This window comes from Colius striatus, chromosome 4 (assembly GCF_028858725.1).
Source record: "Colius striatus isolate bColStr4 chromosome 4, bColStr4.1.hap1, whole genome shotgun sequence".
Lineage (NCBI taxonomy): Eukaryota > Metazoa > Chordata > Aves > Coliiformes > Coliidae > Colius > Colius striatus.
In genome coordinates this window covers 26,955,136-26,981,596 of record NC_084762.1, presented here as the reverse complement: position 1 = coordinate 26,981,596, position 26,461 = coordinate 26,955,136, and the positions used below count along the sequence as shown (strand labels likewise).

Below are 26,461 nucleotides of genomic sequence, written 5' to 3'. Positions count from 1 at the left end.
TGGTACGAGCATGAGCTGCCAGGATCTAACAAGGGAGCCGAATGCAGCCTCAGATGTCATTCAAATTCAAGCCAGCCTGAGACACAGAAGTCCTCCCAAGGGTGGGGAACACTACAGTTTGGGGCAGAAGTTGGTCTGAAAAAAGCCTGAAGCTGTCTCTGGCAGGCGAGAACATCGCCATGCCATGCAGCAGGAGCAGCGAGGCAGGGTGAGAGGGGCAGCAGCCAGGCAGCTGATGGGCTCCAAGGCTCAGTTCTCCCCTGGATGCATCAATCTGGAGTGGCCACCCGGGAAACAGACAGGGTGTCTCCAATCCGTCTGCCAGCACTCTCCCGTGTCAGAAATCTACCTTGGGCATGGGCAAAGGAGCTGTACAGGCCTTTCTGAAGACATTGGCATAACTTTTCAACCTCTGTGTGCCAGAGGAAAGGTATTCTACCTTGCTGTTCATGATACATCCATCAAGCCTTTCACTGGTGCAATACAATTTCAACCCTTTTGCTTTATTTGAGACCAGACATAATCTTTGGGATTTATCTCCAGTACAACAGCATAAATAACAATGAAATCACAAAGAAATAGTAACATACCCCTTAAATTCCATTCTAGAGAAAACTCAAGAAATTTCTTCCTCTCTTTATCCTTCCTTATATTGGCAAAAATGCAAGCCAACTAGTCAAGTTGCCTCACAAACCATTTTTAATATATATAATACAGTGTTGAATGTGCAATGCCCCAGCAAGCCTCTCCTTTTCTCATTGTTCCATGCTAGAAAGTGTCTCTTCAGCAACTACGTCATACACCAGACAGCTGCGAGAGGTAAGGACTCTGCTCCTCATATACAGGGGTGTTTCCTCCCTCTCCATAGGCATGAACTTTAGAATCACATTTTCCCTGTTTCCCCTTCCTTTATCCTATCAGAGCTGGGCTGAGCGATGCTGTCAAGTGCAGGAGCACAGGGAGAAGTGCAACACATTGCTGCGAGCAGAGATATGCTTCACTTTGTGTAAACACATTTCAGCAAGGCAGAGGCAATGGAGATATGACTGTGACTTCCCTGTAGAGTCTGTTACCTGGACTGTGGTTATTGGCTCCAGCAGCAGCAGCCTTAGCACAGATGTTCCTCAAAGGGCCAAAGAGAGAGACTAGGCACTCCCTCCTTCCTCTGCAATGTGGCAGCCATACAACTTTTCAGAACAGGGAATCATCTGTGGTGTTTACAGCAGTAGTGCCTCTTGCACCTTGTGTGGATTTGGGGTAAGCCCAAGAGGAGACTCTTACTGCTCTAGTCTCAATCTGTACTCAGGATTCCTTTTGAGACCATGAAGCTCTGCTCTCCACTTCCTTTGGGGCTGCATCATAGCCTCCACTGAGTCAAAAAAAATCCCTACTGCGCTGATCCTCCATTGGGAGAACTAAATTAATACATACTACTTTATCAAAGTACCTTCAGCTGTGGGTCAGCCCTTAATGGAAATGCAGTTACATCATTACAAAAGATGTCTTTTATTGGTGTAGCTTAGTTCCTCTCCAACACAGGAAGAGGTATGCCGACCGGTCCAAGCAGCCTGCCCAGCGTGTGTGTGGCACCGCAACCGTTCCATCATACCTTAATGTGGTGTGATGTGACTTTGAAAGTAATGAGAGGATTGTTTTTTTAAACTTGAAAGGAAACAACACTTTTGCAGTAAACAGGATAAATTTTAGGAGAGCGAAAGTAACATTTGTTTTGATTTGTTATGTCTATATATATTCTGTCAGAGCTGTTCTCTTCTTAACAACTTAAGAGCATCCATGAAGACTTCTTGAACTTTCCATTCTTTAAAAGCATGCTTTTCTTCTTGAGGAGATACCTGAAGGATCAGGGATGCAGCTTCTCCTTTAAAGCAGTCATTTTTACTTCCATGGTCATTAGTCATGTTTTCAGGACCACAGTTAGTAGCCAAGAGCACATCAAAACAAGTGGAGTTCACCAGACACTGCTTCCTCAGGAGTCTATATCATACCAAGCCCGTTTTAAACTGCCACTTTTTACCTTGTCCTTTGCAGCATAGAATTACACAGTTCCACAGGAATTTATGCAGAAGGGAAAAGGCTGGGGGAAAGGAGTTAAATTTAGGCTTCCCACATGTGGTATGGGTAAGTAAGCCTTAGATCTGCAGCTCTGTTTTTAGGTTCCTAAGTTTGTCAAGAGAGACGTATTCATTTGAGGGACATATGATGCTAACCACTGGGATGACTGCGATCCCAACAGTGTTTGCTCCTTAGCAACAAGTTATGAAAGGCAGATGAGCTGTATAGGGGATTCAAACACATAGGTATTTTCCAAAGCTATAACTGCATTTGGGGTATAAATATTTGGGCTAAGTAATTCCTTTAAAAAAAATAGGAGCAGAAGAGATTTTAAATCCATTCTGGGGATGATGGTTCAGTTACAAATAAATCTTTTCCAAATAAATAAAAGTATGAAGAAAACAGAAAGATTTTACTGCTATGAACTTTATTACCCTACCGCTAGGAAAAAAATTGCATTTTGTCTGCAATGAAATTGCTTATGTCTAAGTGTCTGACTGTTAAAACAAGCTACAACTATTAATTTCTATTACAATACCAGGTGCCTTCAGTCTATGCTTTCTAAGTTCGTTAACAATGACTTTATATTTTAACGTGACAGTATATAATGTAAGCCCTGAGCTTCTGAATATTATATTATTAAATGTAAACACAAAAATAATTATAAAATACATCAGGCAGGATATTTTTTGGGAAAGAAATGCTCCTGCAATGTACAGGAATTGCAGTGAATTTAGATCTTTACAAAATCTAACTGGACAGATTCTGTTGCCTCTGCTGAGAGCTGAGAAGTCCAGATAGGTTATTTCAAAATCATTACCATCCCACAGAGGTGATTTGTGGTCTGATGGCACATAGTCTAAAACACACCTCATTGCTTTAATTCAGACAAGAAGCAGAAAAAATTAAATCACTTTTCCAGTGGTCCTATAAACTATATATGAGCATCAAGTCAGAAGTATCTCCTGCATTGAAATCATTTGCATCAGTAGCACAGAAAGAAATGGGCAATCCCTTAATAGTGAGATGGTAATTTCTTTATTTTTGTCTCAATTAGCATGGATTTAGCACTGGGGATTTAAAACAGAATCACTCGACTGCCACTGACTTTGTTCAAGATATATACACACACACACACACATATATATATATATATATATATATATATAAAAAACACTTTGCAGAAATCTTGATCCACATGGATGACTTGTCTTGGCATTTATTCAAATTGCAAACATTTTCAAAAGGAATATGTGTCCAAGCATGTATATACATGTGTATCTAAAAACACGATCCTTAATTTTTCCCACTTACTAGTTTTTATATCTGTGGGCAAAATGAATCAGCAAAATAAGACTTCCAAATGAGATGGAGAACCAAGTGGATGGCAGAAGGGCTGAACAACAATGTTTGATTCAGCGGTGTCTGTACGTTCTCATTTCTCTTCACAGAAAAATATACACTTTGAAGTACTTTGCCAAAATACCTGCTTTTTTTGGCAAAGTGAGATGGAAAAAAATTAAGACGGATGTGGAAGGGATACCTGGTCACTTTCTCCTTGAAAATATAATTCCATGGTCTTCTACTCTAGAAAATCAACATTCTGTAACTAGAGGTGCTCCACTAACTATAATCTATGTGCAAGTTGTCCAGTGTGACATAAGAAAATCTCTCCCCCCTCAGCTCCACTCCCCTCCCATTGTATTCTACAATTTAAAATCCACTTTATTTTATTGCGGTATATTGTGTTTAATGAAAAACTTCTCATGAGCCAGGAAGTAGCTGTTTATAGCTGTGTGTTGTGGAAATCACAGCGAAGGATTAGAAACTGGAGTAAAATTGGTTACAGCTGCATGAAAGACCATATGCATGACATCAAGCCAAGCCCCCCTCTACTCACCCTGACTTTGCTTTTCCTCTCATCCTTCTGGACTGTTCCTTTTCCATGCACCTGCTTACATCTACTACTATGAAATCTAGAGATTTGACTTACGATTTGTCACTCTGTGCTCTTTTTTTCACCTGCACCAACTGAGCTGTGAGTCAGACTTTACAATATTATAGAAGAAATCTGTTTTGGATTGTAGCCATTGGACAGGAGAAACTAGACACAACGGGGAATGTACTCCCTGGAAATAAACCAAGCAGTCTGGAAAAAGCAAGAGCTATCCTAATTTGAGTGTAAACTTCATACCAAATCTCAAGACTTTTACGTATTCAACAGTCTGCTTAATTATCCCCACTCTCGCTTGATCTAAAGGCCATCTCCCACCCTGGGTGATCTGTTGGTATTCACCAAAAGCAGGCAGGAGTCTCAGAAGTCTGGGTAGACTTTCACTACATTGCTCCTCAATCATCATTTTCTTCACTACAGAGATAATGAGACTTCTATGTCTATGTTATGGGATGGTGTAGAAAGAGAGCCAATAGTATAATGTCTCATGTGGAAAGCAGTTATTAGTCTCCAAGAGGAAAGCAGTCACCTAAATAATTCCTCAGACTTGCACTAATTTCAAAGAAACCCGCTCCCTCATCTTCCAGCCAGAAGCCAAAAGCTGTGCCAAAGCATCAGGCAGCAAGTGTGAGGGAGCAAAAATGGCCAAAGATATTTTGGGAATGTGCATGGTGAATCACTAGAAAATTTAGCAACTCAAAATTCCAACAATTTAGCATTTTATCTGAATTTCAGGTGAGAATAAAAGATTAAGAATTAGACAGAGTGATCCATTACAACACTGGCATTTAGCACAAAGCTGAAGTGTGGAAATGGCAAATATGTCATTGTTTCACATCCAATTCAAGGAATTCAATGTTTTATGGATTTAAGAAAATGCTGTCATTCCTTCCACCTATGAACCATCTGTGGCAGATTTGTATTTACAGGGAGAGAGATGAGGAGTAACATGCCATGACGTCACCAGCATTTCTTCGTCAGCAGAAAAGGAATCAGAGAAAATAATCTCAGCACTGGTCAAATGAATGATCAGCTGAACCTGTTTTTGAAGCTGTTACACCACATGTTTCAGAACTATAGGCACCTATAGCACAAAAAAAATAAGCTAAGAATAGAAATGGCAGGATCTGAGTCACGTATTTATATACCTGCTGTTTGCTACCTACTTAAGGAGGGGCTTGATTGTCAAAGTGCAATGTTTACACTTGGCCAAGAAGACCATGAATGACTATTAGAAAATTTTGAGTTAATAACCCAGAGAAGTGACAAGGAAAAATTTTACTGTGAGACATCCAGTCTCCCCAGATTAAGAGCAAACAACAATATATATGATACATAATATCTATAACAGCTTTTCCTAGCCAAAGAGAAGTAAAATAGTAAGGGGGTGGACTTGTTTTTATGTCACCATAAAACACACAGGCATAAAGAGAATACATACAAGTGATTTATTTATATTAAATAAGAGAGATGGACATCTTTTACTAGCACTTTAACTGGCAAAAACCATTGTTTCCCTGATGCTGCTTACTCTGCTTAGAAGAAAAAGAGTTTATGTAGCTATGAAAAACAAATGTTCAAGCTAATAACTTTTTTAACATTACTTCAAATTCCTACTAAATGTAGGAATAAAAGACTTCCTTTTGTTGTTGAGTCTAATGTTAAACAGCCACATTACCAGCCTTTGTGAATTTATTTTACAACAATACTAAGGATGAGGGAATCACAGCTACAGAGGTATTTCCTGTGCCAGCTTCTATCCTAAAATTTGGATAGCCACATCGTACAAATTAAGGATTTAAAATAGGCCTCTGTTCACCAGTATCAAACAAAAACCCAACATGCTTGCAGAGTTTAGATGTAAAAGTTGTCCAGCTGATAAACGGATCCTTCAGAACAAAGCACACATGTAGGCTCTTTGCAGCAGATCCAGTCTGATGTCCTAACCTTTCCACATAATGATTAGGAAAATATTTCCAAGGCAAGGATTGTCAAATACACATATATGAATTACTACATCGTGACCTTTATATGAATGTAACAGAAAATATTTCAGATTTCACTGTGTAGTTTGGCACTCAGCTACAAACAAGCTAATGTAAAATTTGTTGGTACTCCCCATGTGAAGTGATATCCCAAAATCGATAAACCTGAGACAGGAGGGCAGTTTGGCATGTACACCACTCCAGGCTCATCTCCTAGTTTCAGGCTATGGAATATATTCCTTCATAAGCCAAGCTAGAAACACATCCAATGATTTCCACTGTTTTCATATAAACAACATAAATCACTTTGATCTAAGTCAGAACGAATACCAATACAATAGCAAAATAGTAGCAAACTGAATACAAGCTGTACCTTTGTGACAGGCAGTTCCTTGGATTTAGACTCGAAGAGATGCTCCAGTTTGGAAGCGTCTACGTTAATGGGTTCCAGTTTCGACCACAGGAATTCTCTGCAACGTTTGTTGTTTTTACACTGCCACTCAAACGGCCGTACCTCGTTCCAAAAGAGACGGATGGTTTTCTTCTTCTTTACAAATGCTGGCTGACCCCTAGGAACCTGGGGCGATCCTAAACCCTGAGGAGTGCTGAACAGTGGAGGAGGAGCCAATAAATTAGCAGAGGGTGGAGGTGGAGGCGGATATCCAAACAGCGGGGGAGGTGGTGGAGGAGGCAAACCCAGAAAAGAAGGTGGAGGTGGAGGAGGGGGAACAAGGGAGTCCCCAGGACCCATATCCATGTCCAACACATCTACATCATCCTCCTCCCCCAAGTCTGTAAAGTCCATGTCTTTGATTTTAAGTTCTCTAGGATTAGCCATGAGCTGATCCCAGATATAGTCAGATTCCTTCTTTGGCTGTGCTGGTGTTTTCTGAGGGATCTGTTCACTGATTTCATCTTCAGGCATGGCTGTCCCCTTGGCCAGCTCACCACTGTTGAATTTTTCTGCAAAGGCTTTCACGCTGCCTTGGTTGTCCAGATTTCCAATCTCCATCTTTTTGACATTTTCATCTTTGGCCTGCTTCGTGGCCTGAAGGATAGAGATTCTACTGGCTAGGCTAGTGAGTGACTCCTCGTCTTCCTCCGTCTCCTTCTTTTCCTCCTTCGCCTCCAGCTCCTTCTCCTCTTCATCCTTCGGCTTTTTGTTATGCGCATACAACATGTCCAGCATAAACCGCTTGTTGTTGAGGATGTTGCTGCACTGCTCATTCACATCAGCATCCTGAATGGTCTGTGACCACGGACCTGTAATCACACACACACAGATGGGAAGAGTCAAGGGGAGGGAGCCAGAGCACCAAGAACACACTTCAACCCACCAGAAAACATCTGAGGGGGGGAACACATGCAGAATTAGCCTGAAAGTGGGCAAGTAGTAGCTTTGAAAATTTTGAAATAAGTGTCAGTGCTGAAAAATGGCCCAGCTTGATGGTCTGGGAGTAATTCTCAAAAAAGGAATGGGAGCAGAAAGCAATTAGTGCAGCTCAGGAGGGACTATATATCTGTCAGGATTTCAAGGTTAGGTTTCTCCTGAAATCTGCCAGGTTTCACACTACCTCAGCTTATTTTACACAGTGCAATAACGCTCAGAACCTTTTATAATCCAGACTAGGGCTTAGATATTATAACAGTGGCACAAAATAGGTTATCATCGTAGTTTTCACCTGGACATAAACCACCCCAGGAAGAAAAAATTCTTCCCTGTCTGATGTTAAGGTCATCATGTAACTGTTTACTCCTCCTCCCACTTGTCTGGCCAGTGGAGGGAAACTTCCACCTGTGGCTGTTCCTCCGACCTCCTGGCTGGGTACCTGGGCCATCTTTACAACACAGACTATTTGAATCCCAGAGCAGGCTGCACACCCAGGTAGAGCTCTGAGGGCAACCCAGTAAATATAAGAAAGGTTTTTAGATTTATTTCCAGGAATATGAGCACATTTATAAAAGAATTTGAAAATGCTCCTCATCAACTCCTGTTAACTCTCCCTGTAATATATAATAGCGTTGAAAGCTTAATGGCTTGCTTCCCACATCACAATCATTAACGTGTCACTGTAATAAAGCTTCATCTTTCTTACTATTGCTTTTCTCAATAGTAACCTGCAAAATGCCATGTTTGAGACAGCACCATAAATAACAAACCTAGAGCAGTCAAATTGTAAAAATAAATGATGTAAGCGTCTCTTCAAACATATTTCCTTGAATGTAATACTGCTATAACCAATGTGGATAATGTGTCAAAAAATTACAGTGCTTCTTCGTCCAATGGCCATCAGATGAAGTAATTAAACATGGACAAAAGTATTCTTCACACTCTCTGTGTTTCACGTACAGGATTCTTATTGTTCTCCAGTCTTTAAATTTTTGGTAATACATTTTTTACAAACTCTACGTCTTAATCACAATTTATAATGATTGCTAGCTTGCCTTCCTTTTGGTTCCTCATGGTTAAAGACATATATATATATATATTTAAAACTATCCATTGTTCTTTCTTTTAAAACTTCAATTTTATCATTGTTTCTCCTCTTATGCTCTGAACTTTTTCAATACTTGTAGAGTTTTAAACATCTTTTACAGTTGCCTGTGTCAATGGAGTAATTTTCTCATCACAACCCTGTCCCCCTGGTGAAATCAACATCCAGGGTCCCACAAATCTCCCCCAACCTTTTAAAATAACCATGTTAAAATGCAGGATGGTTCTCACAGCACAAAGCATATGGACAGCAATGGCTCTCAAATCTGTTCAGATCTACCTCTAAATTATCTTTTAAAATGAGTCCAGAGGTTTAACCCCGGACAAAAGAAACAGATCTTTTTCAGCAACAGATACAACTGTTTCCTTCTTCTTTCCTGTAGGAGGCTTGACTGTTTCCCTCACTTGTTTATTTTTTCTCAGCCTTTATCTGTGGAATTGCTTTCTCATCAAGATTTGTCACCTGAGGTATTCTCTTAGATTTGTCTCTGAGGTAGTTTCACTGGACAACGTGACTTGATAGCTCCTTTCCTACACCATAGATTTTACCCAGCTGAGTCCCCACAGAGGATTTCCCCCCTACTTGCAGCCTTTTCTTCAAAGATGTTCAAAATTGCTCCCAGGATCCCTCCTACAAATCCCACACAACCTACCTGCTCTCAGTCTCACCATCTAGGATCCTCCAGGATTTAATTCCTTTGCAAAACTGCTCATCAAAATTTTGCCAGACACGATAATCTCTAATTTGGACTCCCAAAGTCTGACTCTATCTGCTACCTTGGTGGCTGCTTATGCCCTCCTCTCCACAAATAAAGCTTTGCCTTGATAAATGGCAAACTGCTTGTGGGCATGTGAGAACTGCTGAAGAAAGCACTCTTTTGCTTTCCAAATCAGCTCACCTACTAGAGAGTAAACAACTCACAACCTAAGCCTTCCTACATACCACAATGGTAACAATGGTGAGTCAATTTTAAGATGTTGATTTTTCAACAACAGGGTACACTTCTCAGCTTTTTACAAAAAGTACATAAGAACTTAAATAGAGTGGTAACAAATTAGCCACAGATAAGATGAGGGGAAAAAGGCCTGTGACCTGTCCTCCCTTACCTGCACTTGGACTATCTTGGACTACACCACAGAGTAACAATATCCTTCATCTGTCCTACCTTATTCCTATATCCTACACATGTATTCATCTACATTTTTTAAGAGCAAAATAGCATTCTAAGGAACTCAGTTTTGATGCTGGTTGAAAACAAGACAGGTCTTAAATTTAGAGTAAAACTAACTTAATGTTTCCCGGGAAAAAAAAAAAAAGTGATAGGGTTTAAACATGAATTATATCTGACAGTTTATATCTCTGTGAGGTATTCCTTGTGATTCAGAGTTATCCCTCTTCTTTTGAGGAAGAGAAAGATTATTTCACACTGTGAAGCGATCATTGTTTTCTTATCTAGAATTTAGGAAACTTAGGACAATGCACTAAGAAAACTTGGGAATGCCTTAATTACATAGCATCTACATTTCTTTACCTCATTATAAAAAGTGGAAAACAATAATTTATCAACAAAGGCCAAAATCCATATTTTACTCCCTCCCTGCCTGGGCTGCATGACAAGCTCTGGTTGTCACTATCTTTCTAGGCAGAAAACTCATTCTTAAGGTGTTTTACAGGGACTTTACAAGTGACTGGTGGCACATCTGACCATAACCACTGGTCACTACTGGACTGGTCTTTTCCAGACAAGGTCTGTTTAATGTGTCTCTGTCTCAGCAGCTACAGACGGCCACAGCCTAAACCTATCCTCAGGAGCTCCTGTGTATCTCTCTCTCCTTTAGAAGCCTATCCCAGTCAAGAGAACTAGAGGGAAGGAACAAACATCCCAAGCTCTCATTGTTCTTCCTCTTCCACTAAAAGTATGAGAAAAGGTATCTGGAATCTCATGACAAACCATGTCAGCACAGCCCCTTGTCTCACTGCTTTATGTGTAGAAAACCCAAATAAATTATCTGGGACATAGAGATGAAGTGGCTGAAACATATTGATTCAAAAGTTAATATACTAATCTTAAGGTAAGAGAATAGTCTCAAATCAAGGGAAATCTGATTTCATCAAGGCTTTGCTGTCCTTCAAACATAGAAATCCCACCAAAACCTATGGATTTCCAAGCAGAGTAGACCACCTTTGGCCACGGTGAAGAAAGTCTTAGATAAGCGCAAAGGGTTTGTTTGTTTGTTAGTCAGTGCACACAACAACAGAGCTGCTAATTTAACATTTTTTTGTCCATCAGAAACCCTTCATTATTGAAAAAGCTTCACTTTACCAGTTTCATTGTCACTGATTAACTTGTCCTCTCTCTCTTCCCTCTCTAAAGTGCTGCTTGCTGAGGATATGCTGGATGCAGAGCAGTTGTCTTTTTCATTCACTTCCTCATTCTGCCTCTCTTTTTCACTGAGTATTGCACTTTCTTCTGGCTCTCTCTCTGGTCCTTGCTCCACCTCACTCTCTGGTCCCACCTCTGTAGCCTCTATTTCCTTGGGTGTCTCCGTTCCCTGCTCGGCCTCAGCCTCAGCCTCCTGCTCTGGTTCTGTCTCTGTCTCTGGTTCGGGTTCACTGGCACTCACTGGTGGAGAGAACAATGGGAGAGAGAGATTCACTTAATAATGGACTCATCTCAGGCTCACTCCTCTAAATGAGAGTGATGTGAAAGTTGTACAAGTGCTTTATGGAAAGAAAACAAAAAGCAAGTCCACAGCATGCTGAACATCAGGAGCAACAGATTTATGAATGTTGTGTGACGACACCACTGCATATGAGAGTGGCCTGGCAAACCCCCTCACTTGCTGTCAGAGCCAGACCACTGTTTTTTATACATACTTCCACAGCTGGAGTGTTGGAGTCACATAAGGATTTGAATGAACCAGCAGAAAATGGGCATCCCACTTGAGCATGACACAGAAAACTCAATGCCTAGACAGTCAAGAAGGAAGAGATCTTTTAAAAAGCAAAAAGGAGGGAGATTGTGGCTTTTGGTTGAATTTTCTTTGGGTTCTGGAAGAATTCTTTTTTCACCTGATGAGGAAAACTTGAATGAAAAAATACAATCATTAGTTTTATTAACACAGTTGAATGGCATAGTCTGGAAATGGCACTGTCACACATTTGGCTGACAAACCCCATGTTTTTTCCATGCACATTTACTTCAGAAAAGCTACATAAAAAATGAACAAAGTTTCCAAATTCTTGGCATATGGCACAAATTTAGTTTCCGAGTGGCTGTCATATGGCATATTGTGAGCTTTTTTTTATCAGTTGGCACACACCAGACTGTTGAAAGCACACATTGTTTCTTCTTCCCTGCTTTATCACTGACAGTGAAATGAATTCATTCACCTTTAGGGTTTTTTTCAGCTGTAACAGCAGATTGTCACATGCAAATATTCTCTGCATGCTGCAAAGAAGCTAAAGAGCCTCCACACATATTCACATCAAGTAACTCACAATTTTATGAAAACTGAAATAGCCATGCAGGAGTGATGAAAATGGGCATGCATGTTAATTCTGCATACTTGCCAAACGCCTTCTGTACTAAATCTTATGTTCAGTGGCTGAAATTTAATGACCAAATCATACTTGTTTTTTCCCCTCTGTTAACTATTTTTCATTACAATATTGCAAAAGAGCATTCTGGACCTGTTATGGTCTTTGGATCACATAACACACAATAAGACTTTCTTCAAGAACTTTCTTGGGATGAAAAAAAGTTCCACACTGGAATGTAATCCAAACATTTCAGTCCTCTAGAGAGCAGGTAAATATCCTGAGAAAGTATAAGCCAAAATAATGATGGCCATAATGTTTTTGCAAGACTGTTTCATGTTGTATGTCTGTCCTATTTTCTGAGACATCCACACAAAGAATAATGATTTCTAACAATGCCTGACCCTATATTTCTAAAAACACACAAGTTTTTAATCTGTTTTTCAGTAACACATCTTTGGTGCCAGTTCATATAACTTAAGTGTACAAAACTGCAAGTTATTATTTTTGACATTGATTTCATTGGATCTGAGCTCCTACAGCTTCACAATTGATTTTAAATGTAAATTAGTTAAATAACCAGAAACGTATATATCATACATTTATATAAAAGAAATGTATGCATATTGTGTTTAATATACAGTCCATGCTGACTCAAATCCCTCCAAGGTGTTTTAAAACACTCTTAATTAGAAGTTTGCCTTTCTGTGGAGAGCATCTAAAAGTTTAATATTAGATACGCAAATAGCTCTGCATGTGCCTTGTCTCTCGAAATGTACTTTACCTATAACTGTACCTTGGACATTGCCTACAAGTGAATCAAAATTATGGAGAGCTGACAAGAAGTTGGCAGACACTCGATCCCAGTGGAGTGTTTCTCACCATAGCTATACAGTGTGTAGGTATAGAACAAAAGCATTTTCAAGTCAAGTCAAGTCCAATCCTTCAGGAGTTCCTGGAACTAACATGGTACTGTAGCACAAAAGACTCTGAGCATGCTATGCTTCAATGGTCCATACACACAAAAGCAATAAATTCATGCTTGAATAATCATATTTTCTTAACATTTTCTGTAATTTCTGTAATTCATAATTTCTTATGAATTGTCTGTAAAAAAGCTCAACTCCAACAGCTCACATAGAGAAAGAAGCTGACTAAAATGTGGCAAGGGCTGCTAATGACTACAGCATCTTTGTCAACATGAAGCCACACTGAAGTTTTAATAGGACAAAGTCAGGGAAGACATAAGAAATGCTTAAAAAAAATAAGAATGTTCAAAAGAATTCTGAATACTCTTCAGAGAAAGGATATTTCATGTGTACTAGAAAGATGCACTATCCTACAAGAATTTAATCTGTAACAGAGCAATATTCTGACACAGGCTGCTATTTCAAGTTCAATGAGGATCAAATTCTAAGCACTTCTAAAACAAAACAAGGATATGCTAACACTCATTTTGACAGTCTCTCTCTCTTTAGGGATCATATCAAGCAATTTCACCTATAACCCAGATAATATAAATAGTGATCTATGTCCAGTAGTGCTTCTCTTAAAAAGCAGTTAAAAAAATCAAATCTGTCATCAAACACTAGCAAGAGAACAAAGCTTGCAAATTTTGTGTCCATTGCTTGCAGTTCCATCATGTAATCTATTGTGTTGATAATGGGGAGAACTTCTAGAGATGTTAAAAAATACAACTCTCAGTGAATGCTTGGTGCTGGCTGATTTCAAATGAGCTGTAACTTTCAGTCCTGTATCTACCGCATCTCATTTTTCATACCAGACAGAACAGTACTCTAAGGTGACAACAGAGTTAAATAACAGGCTTTGTCCCGTGTCTTCAGACTTTTGCTGTGGAGATTCAGGAAAGTGAGCATGGTCAAATCAAAAATCATCAACAGCAAAGAAAGTGCTCCTGAGACATTAGGAAGCATAATGGCACTATGAGCAGCAGGTTTGGTTTTAAAAAAAAAACCCAAACCATAATCCAATTCTTTTGCACATACAGTTCTTAAAACCTAAGCTGGGATTGCCAGATTCAGTAGTAATGGCAATCTCATTTCACTTGGATATGCTATTTTTCACACTTTATCAAGGCTTAGCTCTGCTCTCTTGGCCCCTAAATAAATGAGTTGGGTCTTTAAATCAGCACAAGTATTACTTGCAATTGGGTTAATCAGGAGAAGAAAAACCGAATGTGGCTTTAAGGACTAATTTTTTAGTCATATGCCCACTTCTTTTTCTGCCAGAACGTAATGTCCAAAAATGTGTTATTGGAAAAAAATGTGAAGACTTCTCAGAAGAATGAAATCGCTCAAAGACACTGTGTAACCTCATCACTGAAGGAGACGGTAGCAGGGTCCCTCAATAAATGTGTAAAAAATTTGTCATTTTGAGAGGTGGTGTAATTTGCATCTTCTGGCATTTTCAAGACTTGATCATGTAAAGCCCTAGTAACCTGAACCGATCTGATCAGATGTTGGTGACAGCCTTCTTTTGAGTTAGAGGTTAAGGAGGACAACAAGCTCTGTTCCAAAATAAGTTCATGGCTATGAACTTATAATGCTATACAGGGACATGGAGAGAGATGACTTTTGACAATAATAAATGAACTCTGAAGCAGACTCAAGATGTTGTATCCTTAGCATCTGCTGATAAGACCTCAACCTCCCAGTCCTATAAACCCTCTGAAAAAAAGGGCATCTAATCTCCTGCCATGGCAACAGATTAGGCAACTGCCTATTCATCTATTTACTCTGCTCTCTACTTGGAGCTGGGAGATACATATGCTGTGTCTCTTGAGGATGCACACAGTATGTGTGAAGATAGCTACACCTACCTAAGCCCTCTCAGTTCAATTGTTCAGGCATTGCTTAAAGTCTTGGTTGTTATCTCCCTCCAGTTCCTCATGCACAGGATTCCTCTTGTGAATTCAGTGGGGACTCTCTCTTTCTTCACCCCTACCCCAATTTTCTCTTCCCATTCCTTGTGATGGTAAAAATTAGCACAGAATGATCACCAGTAAGGAATTTGCTCTTTCTTCATCAAGTCAGAAATAATCTTGCTTTGTCCCCCACCCCAGTTCCTCCTCTGACTTTCTGTACTATGGTTCCTTTTGGCTCTACAACTGGGGCTGCAATGACCTCACTGTGCCTTCATGCTGTGGTGCTTCATCTGCTGAAATACTTTCACCATTCATACTTTTGGCAGCATTTGAACCTTGCAAGGCTACTACTAAGTTCAGAAGGTTTGTCCTGCTTACTCTGTTAAGTGCTAAAAAAGCTTTTTCTCTCAGAGAACAGTTCATCTCCAATTCCATTGTGGGTAGACTTAAGAGATGTCTTGGTTATTGTTGCTCTCCTTTACTGCACATGTGCACTTGATAAAATACTCTCCAATGAAGCAACAAAAGAGGAAGTAGCACTTCTGAAGGAAAAAAAAGTTCCATTTTGCAGTTATGAGACTGCTTTCATTTCCTCTGAATGACATACTCCAAGTTTTACAAGAGTAAGTCTTACAAGACTTGATTACTTCAGTGGAACCAATTGTTTTATCTGACAAAACATTCCAGCTCAATAAGTGAAGACTCTTATATTGGGTAATGACAGTGAGATGTTTCACAGCGTGGAGCAAGGTTCCACAAAAAAAATCCATTTCCTTCTTAAGCCCAGTAGATACTGAGTGGCCACAGGATACTTGGGCACAAATAGCGTAAAATTAATCTAACTCCAGAGGTCACTTACTGCTCTGCTTGTTGAAGAACACACTTCCCATTTGACTTCAGGTTCTAAATTCTGCAGATGAATATCACCCATCCATTAGCACCACTACTGCAGAGTCTTTGCAGAGTCCTGTGCAAAATACTGAGGAAGTATTTTTCTTCTGCAGTTTGTCCTCACTTTGGAAGACTGTGACCCTCATGTTCAAAGCAACCGCTTGGGGTGCAAATCATCTAGGTTCTGTCCATGGCTTTCCTAGCTTTCTTACAACAGGCTTAAGTAAGTTAATGCCTCAGTTTCTCTATTAAATGGGATTCATAATATTTCCTAATGAGGGTAGAAGTCGAGATTTTAATTCATTGTGGAGCATAAGGAACTCAGACAATAGTCTAGAAGCCACAGCACAAAATCTATAAATAAGTCTACCAGTTGTTGACTGATATCCAATAATCTGGCCACCTCCAGATGAGAAAGCATGACCTGCTCACATGCTTATTACTTCATGTGACCTTTCCAATGCTTTTGGTAGGCCTGAAACAGCAGTCCTTCCCTGTGCACAGCGTCCCACTGATGTTACACAGATTTCAGGCCCCTGTTCTGGTGCTGTCCTCCAGCCTGCAGCTGCCCTTGGCTGGAGGCTTATCCCTTCCCATCCATATGTTCTCTCCTTGCAGTCTATCTGCCAGGCTTCTAGGAGCTGCGCTCTGATGCCTTCCTATTGTCAGTAGTTTTAGAAGAGACGTCCTGCCTACCCACTTGTTGATAGTTTTGCACATCCTGTCTGCTTGAAGTTGCTCCGTACACCTGCTTTAAATGTATTCTCCAAATGGATTGTGCTGCTCCATTTCATGCCGCAATTTTTTTTTAATGCTTCCAAGAGAAATATGTTTAAATAATCATCACAAAAGAGATACTTGCTCCCTACTCAGTTTTGAAATCCTAATGGTGGAAAAATTGCTGAAAGCAATACTGCACTCCAAAAAAACGGGCACCTGGATGTTTCTGAACATCAATGTTACAAGAAAATATTGATGTTTTTCAAGTTCAAATGATTCCACTGAGATTTTTAAGGTGCTAGACATGAAAACTGGGAAGGTAACTGGGAAAATATAGAAACCGAAATGAAATAAACTTCACCCACTTAGCACACTGAGGATAAACACATGCAATGTTCAGTATTTGTAACCTTTTTCTTAAATTGCCTTGCTTTATAGCATGCTACCAGTCATAACACTCAATAAAACCAAGCAGTGCAAGTTACTAATGCATTAATCACTAATAGCATGTAGCAGGAAATCGAATACAAATGAACGATGGTGCTAATTTACCATCAACGTGCATTCTAGCTCCCAATGTTAATGCAACACCATATGGCACAAATATAAATTGCATGATGGGTGTATTTTTGAGGAGTGAAGCAGGGGTACGTGATGCAAATTGCAGAATGACGTGCACACATAAAAAGTATTGCTCTCTACACCAATAAATTATATGACAGCAAACCAACCGTGCAAGCACTAATTATACTTTCCTTTTTACTAATTAGCTGTGGTCTCTTTTAAGTCCTTTACTACTTGTGCTACAATTTTAAGAGTTTTTGTTGGTGTTAAAAATAACCAACACACTCTCCCTGCCTTCAATTCAAGACTTTTTCTGTTTGTCCCATTCAGCCTGTGCTCTGCTAGAAGGGTATTATAATCTTGGCATTCATCTGTTGCATTTCTTTCAGAGAATCCACATAAGCAAAATCTGTTGGCAGGAATATTGTTGGTTTAGTATTCAGTAACTTCTAATATACAAGGAACGTGATGCTAAAATTAAGACCCTCTGTATGCTGTAATTTCCAATTATTCCATTCTAATAGCAACAGACAATGATAATACAGCATCAATTAGCTGTGTATTCTTTGTTGGGATAGGCTAGAAGACACCTAAAATCTATGCAAAAAAAAAAAAAGAGGAAATTGTGGAAGATAGCATGAAACAATTTTATAAGACCCTTTACTTTGGCACCTCAGAGGCTATACTCTTGCACTCATGCATCACAAAACACTAGCCCAAGAGAAACCCTGACAAAACCCCTGCTCCTTCCCCTGCTCTCCTTTTCACTTACCTTCTGAGGCCTGAGGGGTCCCACAAGGGTTGGTAGGGGTCCTCAGCTCTTCCTGGGACTCTAGGGATGCCGGGCTGATGCACTTTGGCACAGGTGAGGATGGGGCTGAAGGAGATCTCAGATTCAGGGACAGCTCACTTCTGCCTCGGCTTACACTACGACTCTTCAGCTCCTTCTCATACTCCTCTGCTGCCAATCTCTCCAAGTATTTGTATCTGAAAGTTAAATTCCAGAGGGTTTCCGTAAAGAAAAAGAAGTCTGTGGCTGATGCTTGTTTATGGACGAAACACCTGCAGAGAATGAACTGACTTCCTGAAACAAGAGGTACAGCACTAAACTGCTTGCCTGCTCTATCTGCCAAAAAATGCACACCAAAGCAAAGACTACTGCCCTGTCAATTGTTAAATTGCTCATGACATAACAAAAGCAAAACTTTTCAGAGTTAAAAAGTCTTTAGATATAATATTGTGCCTGCACAGTCCTTCTCCTTTTGGAAACATTTGACTGTCCTCCTTTTCACTCTCCTCCCAGCCCTCCCTCTCTCAAAACTGAAACAGGAGGAGGGAAAAAAAAAAAAAAAAGATAAAAAAGAAAACCACCTCCAAAGCCAGAGCCCCTTAATAATGATGCAAATAGCCAAAGTCTGAGACTTGCTGCAAGGAGAGGAAAATGGTTCAGTGTAGCAGACAAAAACAGATGTCCCTGAAAATAAAACCAATAATAAATGTTTGGATTGACTATCTAAAGTCTCTGAACCTGCTTCTATTTGCTCTGAGAGAAATGCACTGGAATTCACTTTGTTCTCTCCAGAGTCTACAATGGAAAGTTTTCTTTTTTTTATTCTAAAAAATTTCTCTGCCGGACCCAGACATCCAATAGCTTGGACCTGACGTCACATGTAGTTTATTCATCAAAGTCACTTTAAAAGAACAAAGATACATCTGTTTTGCATTTTAGGCAGGCAGAACTCTCTGTTTATTAAGACCAGCTACCAATCATATTCTTCATAGTGTGCTTTATACATTTTGACCAAAATAACTTTGAAATATGTGCCTCTTCCAGATGTCTGCTAATTTTATTCACCATTATTTGCTAAGGAATAAATTCATGAATACAGCTGGATCGAGCTTTAGACTTTGTCTTACCCATAAGTGAACTGTTAAACATGTTAATCGAGTACTGCTTATGTCCCTGAAACACTGTGGTCGTCCTCCTGTAACCCACCATTGTAAACACTTTGTAAGTGGGAATATCTCTCCTCCCCCCTTCTCCCTAACTGACAACCCAAATTAGTGTACGAGGGTGCATTAAAAGCAGGCAGGGTAAAGAAGTCAGCCATATGTGGTAACAAACATGCTTACTACATAGAGTAGCCACACACACATGCATATCTGCAAACATCCATATAGAGCATAGAAATGTGTCTTTGAAGAGCAGTCCTTGTGTTTTCAGAGGCAATTTGCTTTATTGCAAACAGCAATAATGAAGAACAAACTAATTTTCTTTCATTCCTCCAGAGGTATACACAGGCTTTGAACAAATTCTGCAAGAACCCCTACAGACTCTGGATGAAAATATAACAAGCCACATACTTGTATGGTTATAAAATAGGAACTGTTTACAGTTCTAACATGAAGCCGATTCTTGAGAATGATTTTTGCCTTTTCAATAGCGGAGAAAGACTTTCGCTGGCATTAGCATAATGTTTTGCTGCAGTTCATGAAGCCAGTCTTTCTTCTAATGTTAGTCAGTTACGTATTGTGCCTTCCGCCTCCTCACACGTTAAGCAGATGGGGCTTCAGACTCATAAAGAGCCATTCAAATTGATCACTTAGCTCAAACAGGTACAGCTGAGCTGGCTGCCGACAAGGAGGCTTTTTTAGTTTGCCAACAGCCTACAACAAAGATCTGGATGGTTCCTTCTGTGACAGGGGGAGCTACAATGTTTTATTGTCCTCAGTTCTTTTTCAGCTACTTTAACATTTTAGCTTCAGTAGCTGTGCGCTGAACAGCCAGCCAGCAAAGCAGAGGACTATCATCAAGATGTGTCTTGTCAAAATGTATCTGGTCATTACACTGAAAGAAAAATGGGAAACAGGACAGCAACTCTTGTGGCAGCACATCAGCAAAACTAGTTATCAAATGCGAAGCATAACAAGCACATAAAGCAATTTAGCTAAGAAGTGAAAATCACTCAAGAATCAGTTATTAACACTTTCCACTTCATAAATGACATTTATTTAGGTCATTATTCTGCCCAATGTCTTATCAATGAATGAATGCCAGCAGCAAATACACAGGTCTCATGATAACCAAAATCTGAAGGAGTTGACACATTGCTCCTGTAGATATTGACAGGTTCCTCTATATCATGGAAACCTGCACACATCATGACACCACTGCTGACTCTTCTCTACAGAGACAGACAAAAGTCTGTGTGCAGTCCATTTGTCATACCCCATGAACACAACATTCCTGTTATCATCCTAAAGTAGATGAAAATACCATTGGGAGTTCTCTAGAACTCTGAGAGATGACCTGAGGACAACTTAAAATGTTCATGTATAAACAAAGCCATGTGGAGATGACTATTTGAGGTGTAAATCACACTAAACAGAAGTTCACTTGTACTGGGTATATTTTTAAATTACTACTGGAAAACACCAATCAAGCAAAATAAAAAAAGCCTCAAACCATCAAACAGCAAGAGCAGATCAAACTAATGGTGCTGAGTTACACTCAGACTCCTTGAAACTGCAGGAATATTTCTACCTAATATCAAGACCACCTCAGAGGCACTGGAAAAGTGGATGCCTACATTCTGGAGCTTCAGGGTGACACAACACCACACAGAATGCTACACAGAGTTGCCATAATTCTGGCAAACCAGCCCTTTTATCAGATCCTTTCCTATATGTTCCATATTAGCTACTTCTACTTTTCCAAAGTGGTACAGAAGACATGTACAATTCAGATTTTAACCAGGATTTTGGCACTTTGGCTATAGCATTTTATTACAGTCTATGCATTCTCTTATAACAAGTAAATATGCAACTTGCTATAGGAAATGAAACTCCATTTCTGTAAAGGTTGTTGTTAAAAAAAGTAGAGACAGAAGGCCAATGTAATGGACTACTGGTGCAAGACTTCACTTGCAGAAGTTTTCTCCAATATTTATGTGCTGTCAAAGCAAACATGTGTCTTTCCTCTTTATGAGGATGAACTGATAGTTTAACATTTCAGTTCAAAAGAGCCCCAAGGATAAAGACACATTCCTAATGACTGGTGAAGTTGTTTCATATCGCACTGCAGTGATGCCCTGCTGGTGAACACTTCCCCCAGAATACGCCAGTTTACTTGGCATGTTCACTTACATTTGAAAGGGCTAGAGAGCTCGTTTCTAATTTGTTTCAAATCTTGCTGGCAAGTATGCTTGTTGTAAAAGGTTTTACTAAGATCAGTGTACGCTGATTATCTGCTCAGACATATTTCAGAAAATGCTTTAAATTATTTGCAATTGTTTTAGCTGGAAGGACAAAGGAAAGCCCATCCACCTTTTCCTACTCTTAGAGAAGCCCAAATCATTTTTTAACATTAGCCACTTCAGCTGCAATTGATCAGATTTCAGTCTGAAGAAACGAAAGTTGATTTTTTTTTTTTTTTGTGGAAAAAAACCTCCAAACCCTCAAAAAGAACACACAGCAACATGCGGATTTCTGAGACAGCTGCTTTCGTACTCTGATAATGTAATTCCAATTCTTGACAATCCAAAAGTATATCCAGAAAGTATCCTCTAGAGGACTATAAGAGCAGAACTGAAGCAATCGTGATGATTTTTCATCTACCTTTTATTCAGTTATGTGTATATTTTCCAGGTAAAAATAAGATCTCCCTCCAGGTTGTAATTACTGGTGGAGGTAAAGATGAAGCTACTGAAAAGCAAAGATCTTTAGTCAAGTATTCCTTGAAAAATGTGCTTTCATAAGCACATAGATCCCAGCCTAGCCCAGAGTTTCTAAACTATTTAATTGAATTTAAAAAAGGAAAAAAACCCACTCAAACCCTCAGTCCCTTTAAATATGGTATTTAAATAAAACTAAAACAATGCACCAATGATAAACACTGCTAAGCTTTGTAATCTACTCATTGATGTTTAGAGAGATTGGCAAAGAAAACTTGGCCCTGAAAAATAAAATTATGCTGGGAATGGGTCAGAACCACTTCCATCAGCCTGTGACTGCAGTTTTGCAATGATTGTGACCCCAAATTCCTTTATCCTCAGTTGCCTTTTCTGACCCTCCTGAAAGCTTGGGACTTACTGAGTGAGAAAGACAAGCTTATTCAATTTATAACTCTACTAAATTTGGGCAAATTTCTGAGGCAAATGGACTAAGCTTATTTCCCACACAAACAGATAAAAGATAGATCATCAATCATTCTTATGTATTCCTGTCCCACTGCTCTTCATTTACTGCTGTGTGCTTACAGCTGGACTTCATTCTCTTCTTTAATAAAACAACCGCTTTCTTACAGAAGTCTTTTTGGAATAAAAGTGTTCTGTGCATGCAGAGTTAAAAATGTAAATACATGACAGCTCCCCAGTAAAGAATATAAGGAAGGATGGTGGCATTATATACAAACCTCTCTTCTCTTGCTTGTCTCAATTCTTCTCTTTTGTCTAAATAATCGCGGCTAAAAAGACAATTGCAGTAAATTACAGAGGAAACCAGAAGAATGAGGAAACTAACAGAGATATAAGTACAATAGGAAAACCCAGGAGCAGTACAAACAAGCTGATCAGAGGCAATTCAGGCTGCTGTTGGCAAAAAAATATCATTTTGTTTTTATAAAACAGGCTGAAAAGCATGTGTGTACACTTATCCATGCATATGCCACAGGTATGTGTACACCAAATACGTTGTTTTGGAAGGTCATTACAAGCAAGTATAAAAAAAAATCCCAAAAGTGAAGAGCTTGAAGCACATCTGAAAGTGGCTACAATGAACCAAACTCATCTGTAATGAGTGGGGACATTAGAGGATATTAAATCATTCCTCATTTGTTATATCTAGAATGCCCCAAAACAGTAACTATGGCACCTGGCAGGCCAGAGCATGTCAGGGAGTATACCATATTGGCCCTCTTTCTAATATACCTTTCCCCAGTGTGTTTTAGCTGCCCATCTGGAAATGGGGCAGCAGACTGGCATTACCCACAAGGTGCATCTGGGATCATCGAACAGGTAACAACGTTTCACTCATTTACTTTTCTCCCTGAGTTTTAGATACAAACCTCCCTCTATCTCAACTGTCTCTCCCACAGCTCCTCAAGTAAGTCATAGATTTAGGTTTTGCCAAGTCAAGTTTCTGGGATGCCTGAGCACTTTGAATCCACATGAACAAATGTTGTTGAAAATTTAACTCAGAGCAAAGCTGAACCCCGTGAACATCCAGCCTGCCTCAATATCACAGTAAGATAGTTCCTTAAAATATATTTTTAATATTTTGTTGAATCTGTTAGACAACACTGATGAGACTTTCACCTTATCTGTTAGATTCTTCCACAGTATAACCTGTGAGTACCAGAAATATTTTCAGAACTACTCCATTTATGAATAAAACACTACCTTTCTCTTTATATTATGTCATCAAATGAATTACTTATCATCTACTATACCAATATTTATCATACATCTGTTTATTTGTGCTCTTCAAAAGTCCATTAAGAGGGAACATATGTTACTGCTTTGGGCTATCTCCTCATCCTTTGAATCCCTGAACTAGTAATACTTTTGTTGTATTTTCAGAGTATTTTTTTGGAATTAAGAATAGCCATGGGAACAGCTTCAAGTCAGAAAAACAAAAAAATCCTCTAGGAATGTTTCAGCAGGCAATTTTTAACATTACTGTCTCCCTTTTGATGACTTTCACTCTTCCCTGTTGCTGAAGAATAACCCTTGTATTTTAGGACATATCATAGAATCATAGAATGGTAGAGGTTGGAAGGGACCTTTAGAGATCATCTAGTCCAACTCCCCTGCAGAAGTGGCACAACCTAGATCAGGTCACACAGGAATGTGTCCAGGCGGGTCTTGAAGACCTCCAAGGAAGGAGACTCCACACCCTCCTTGGGTAGCCTGTGCCAGGGCTTCCTCACTCTCACAGTAAAATAGCTTTTTCTTATGGTTAAATGGAACTTTTTATGTTCCAGCTTCATCCCATTACCCCTTGTCCCATTGCTAGATACAATATAAAAAAGTGATGCCCCAACTTCCTCACACCCATCATTTAGATATTTGTAAATATTAATGAGATCCCCCCTCAGTCTCCTCTTCTGAACATATATAAGGAAATACAGTTCTTACATGCAACGTGTACATTAGTCCTTCTACTGAGAAGAAGCTTATGAAGCTTTTTAACACTTCTCCCAAAACAAAGCTCTTTCACAACTTGTGATGCTCTCCTTTAAATTATCCTCAATTTGCCAACAACAGTGCCAGAACCTGGTGCAATGTTCTTGAGGCAGAGTTGGAAACAATGAGATAACAAGTGAGTTGTGATGGCAAATCCATTACTGCTCGTGAGTTTGAAGGCTGTGAATTGCAAGTGCTATTTTTAATCAAAAATACATCTTCAGAGACTGGGTTTCAGGACAGACTGATGATATGATAAAGTAATCCCAAGAACTCTTACAAAACTGTCCATGACTGTTTGCTGTGGCTTTGTCCTTCTCCTGACAAACTCTTCCATTAACTGTGTGATGCTGTCTGTCCGTGAAGTTTAGTGGCTTTGGAGACCCTCTACTCAAACACAAGTTATAAGTTTTGGGTGACCAGGGAACTCAAATCTAGAAGACGGAGATCCTGGACATTGAAAAATTGCCATCTTAAATATACAACATGATCACAACCTTTAGTCAACCATTTCTGACTCTGGGGTAATGGGATGAAGATATATATTTTTTTTTAAATTGGTTTTCTGACTTTAAGGAAGCTCTTTTAGTGACAGAACAACTACTGCAGCGAACCTCTGTTATTCAAACAGGTCAAGCTGCCAAATGTCCTGGTGGCTTTTTTGGTCTGGGAGTTTCCTTTCTGAAAGATCATGTTGGCTGTCCATGGTGGCTTGATGCAGCCTGATGATACCACTTAGAGGGAAAGTTTTTGGAAGAGGCTTGAAGACTGAGACCTGATTGTTTCTCTTTCAGAAGAACTAGGGCAGCTGTTGGCTGCCAAAGACCATATTATGGTGCTCTTTCACCTTCCCTCTGCCTCTCATTTTCTTCTAAACTAGCTATCTTCTGGAGCCAGGAGAATATCTCCTTCAATCAAAGAAGCAAGCAAGCAACCAACATTAAGCTACTCTTCCTTCCAAATTCACTATGACACAGACCATTTCCACTCCTTTCTAAAGAGATGGTTACAGTGAAAATAGTCCTGCATACTAATAAAGAAGCTCTCATGAAACCCAGTGGCATCATTTCCATAAATACTAACTCTATGAAACATTTATCCTATCATTCTTTAGATTACTACATTATGTTTTCTAACTACTAAAATGATTTTTATGTTTCACTCCTGTTTATGAGGATGCAGACTGGTTTCTTAGTGTATACTCTTCAGACAGTTGGCAAATTACTTCAGGTATAAGCTGCTGCTCACTGCAGTCTTTTCTCATGCTTGTGTTGGATTTTCCAGGCATGGATTTAGCAGGAGGAGAGGGCTTGTCTTTTGCTATCCTCAGGCAGCACACCCTGGTATCCCACAGCACACAACATGCTCTCAGATGTGAAAATTGAGAGTCCTATATTCAGCTGGATCCTTTGGCTACAGTTTGAGCAATACTTTTGATTTTGTTTCTGTCAGTTGCTGTTTCCAGGATGAAGAGACATATATTCAGAAAGGTAGGAAAAGGTAATTTAAAAAACCTGCCATACATCTTGAGGCAGCAAAACACTTCCACTTTGCAGAATGTGAAAGGAAAAAGATTTTTCAGTGCTGTTCCTCTCTTCTTGATGCCTTCCTCAAACTGTTAAGATCTTAAAACTCTATGTCTCTTGGAGTTTATACTTTGAGGAGTATTAGCTAATAAAACCTGGTCTCTGCAGATACACAGGCAGTGTAATTGGGAAATACATAGCTGTCTTTAAAAAAACCTGTTGGTTTATTAAACATCCAGATTCATCATGATGTGTTTAATATATCCGTTCTTAAGACATTTGGACCAAGAAAGGTATCTAAAGAGACACATAAACTATTAATCAATTCAATTATTTTGCAGTTGAAGGTTTCAATGATTTACACACCCACCACACATTAAAGCAACACACTGAGAGTAAATTTGGTTCCTACTTGAATTTGTTTCTCTCTTCACGTTCTATTCTTTGCAACCTTTCTTCTCTCTCCTGACGCCGTCTTTCTCTTTCTGCTGCCAAGGACTCCTGGTGCTGCCGAAAAGATGATGTAAGGAGACCACCCAAAGCTGGCCTGCAGAGAAGGAAGATCAGATTTCTAAGTGTCACTTTTATTGATTATACTGGCAAAAAATTAGTAGCATTCAGCAAATAACATAAGCTTAACTAACA

At 39.5% G+C, this 26,461-nt stretch overlaps 1 protein-coding gene across 5 annotated transcripts in view; it reads right to left on the bottom strand.

Moving 5' to 3' along the window:
- The window catches only part of FHOD3 (formin homology 2 domain containing 3), a 405,083-nt gene that overhangs the window by 58,078 nt on the left and 320,544 nt on the right, over positions 1 to 26,461 (bottom strand). For 3 of the 5 annotated variants that reach the window (XM_061995044.1, XM_061995039.1, XM_061995042.1), the window contains 5 exons: positions 26,229 to 26,363; positions 22,520 to 22,570; positions 17,879 to 18,093; positions 10,831 to 11,130; positions 6,386 to 7,275 (listed from right to left, as the gene is read on the bottom strand). In XM_061995044.1, coding sequence (XP_061851028.1) covers positions 6,386 to 7,275; positions 10,831 to 11,130; positions 17,879 to 18,093; positions 22,520 to 22,570; positions 26,229 to 26,363 — 1,591 coding nt within the window. The remainder of the gene's footprint in view (positions 1 to 6,385; positions 7,276 to 10,830; positions 11,131 to 17,878; positions 18,094 to 22,519; positions 22,571 to 26,228; positions 26,364 to 26,461) is intronic. The other 2 variants (XM_061995040.1, XM_061995043.1) reach the window with 2 other exon arrangements.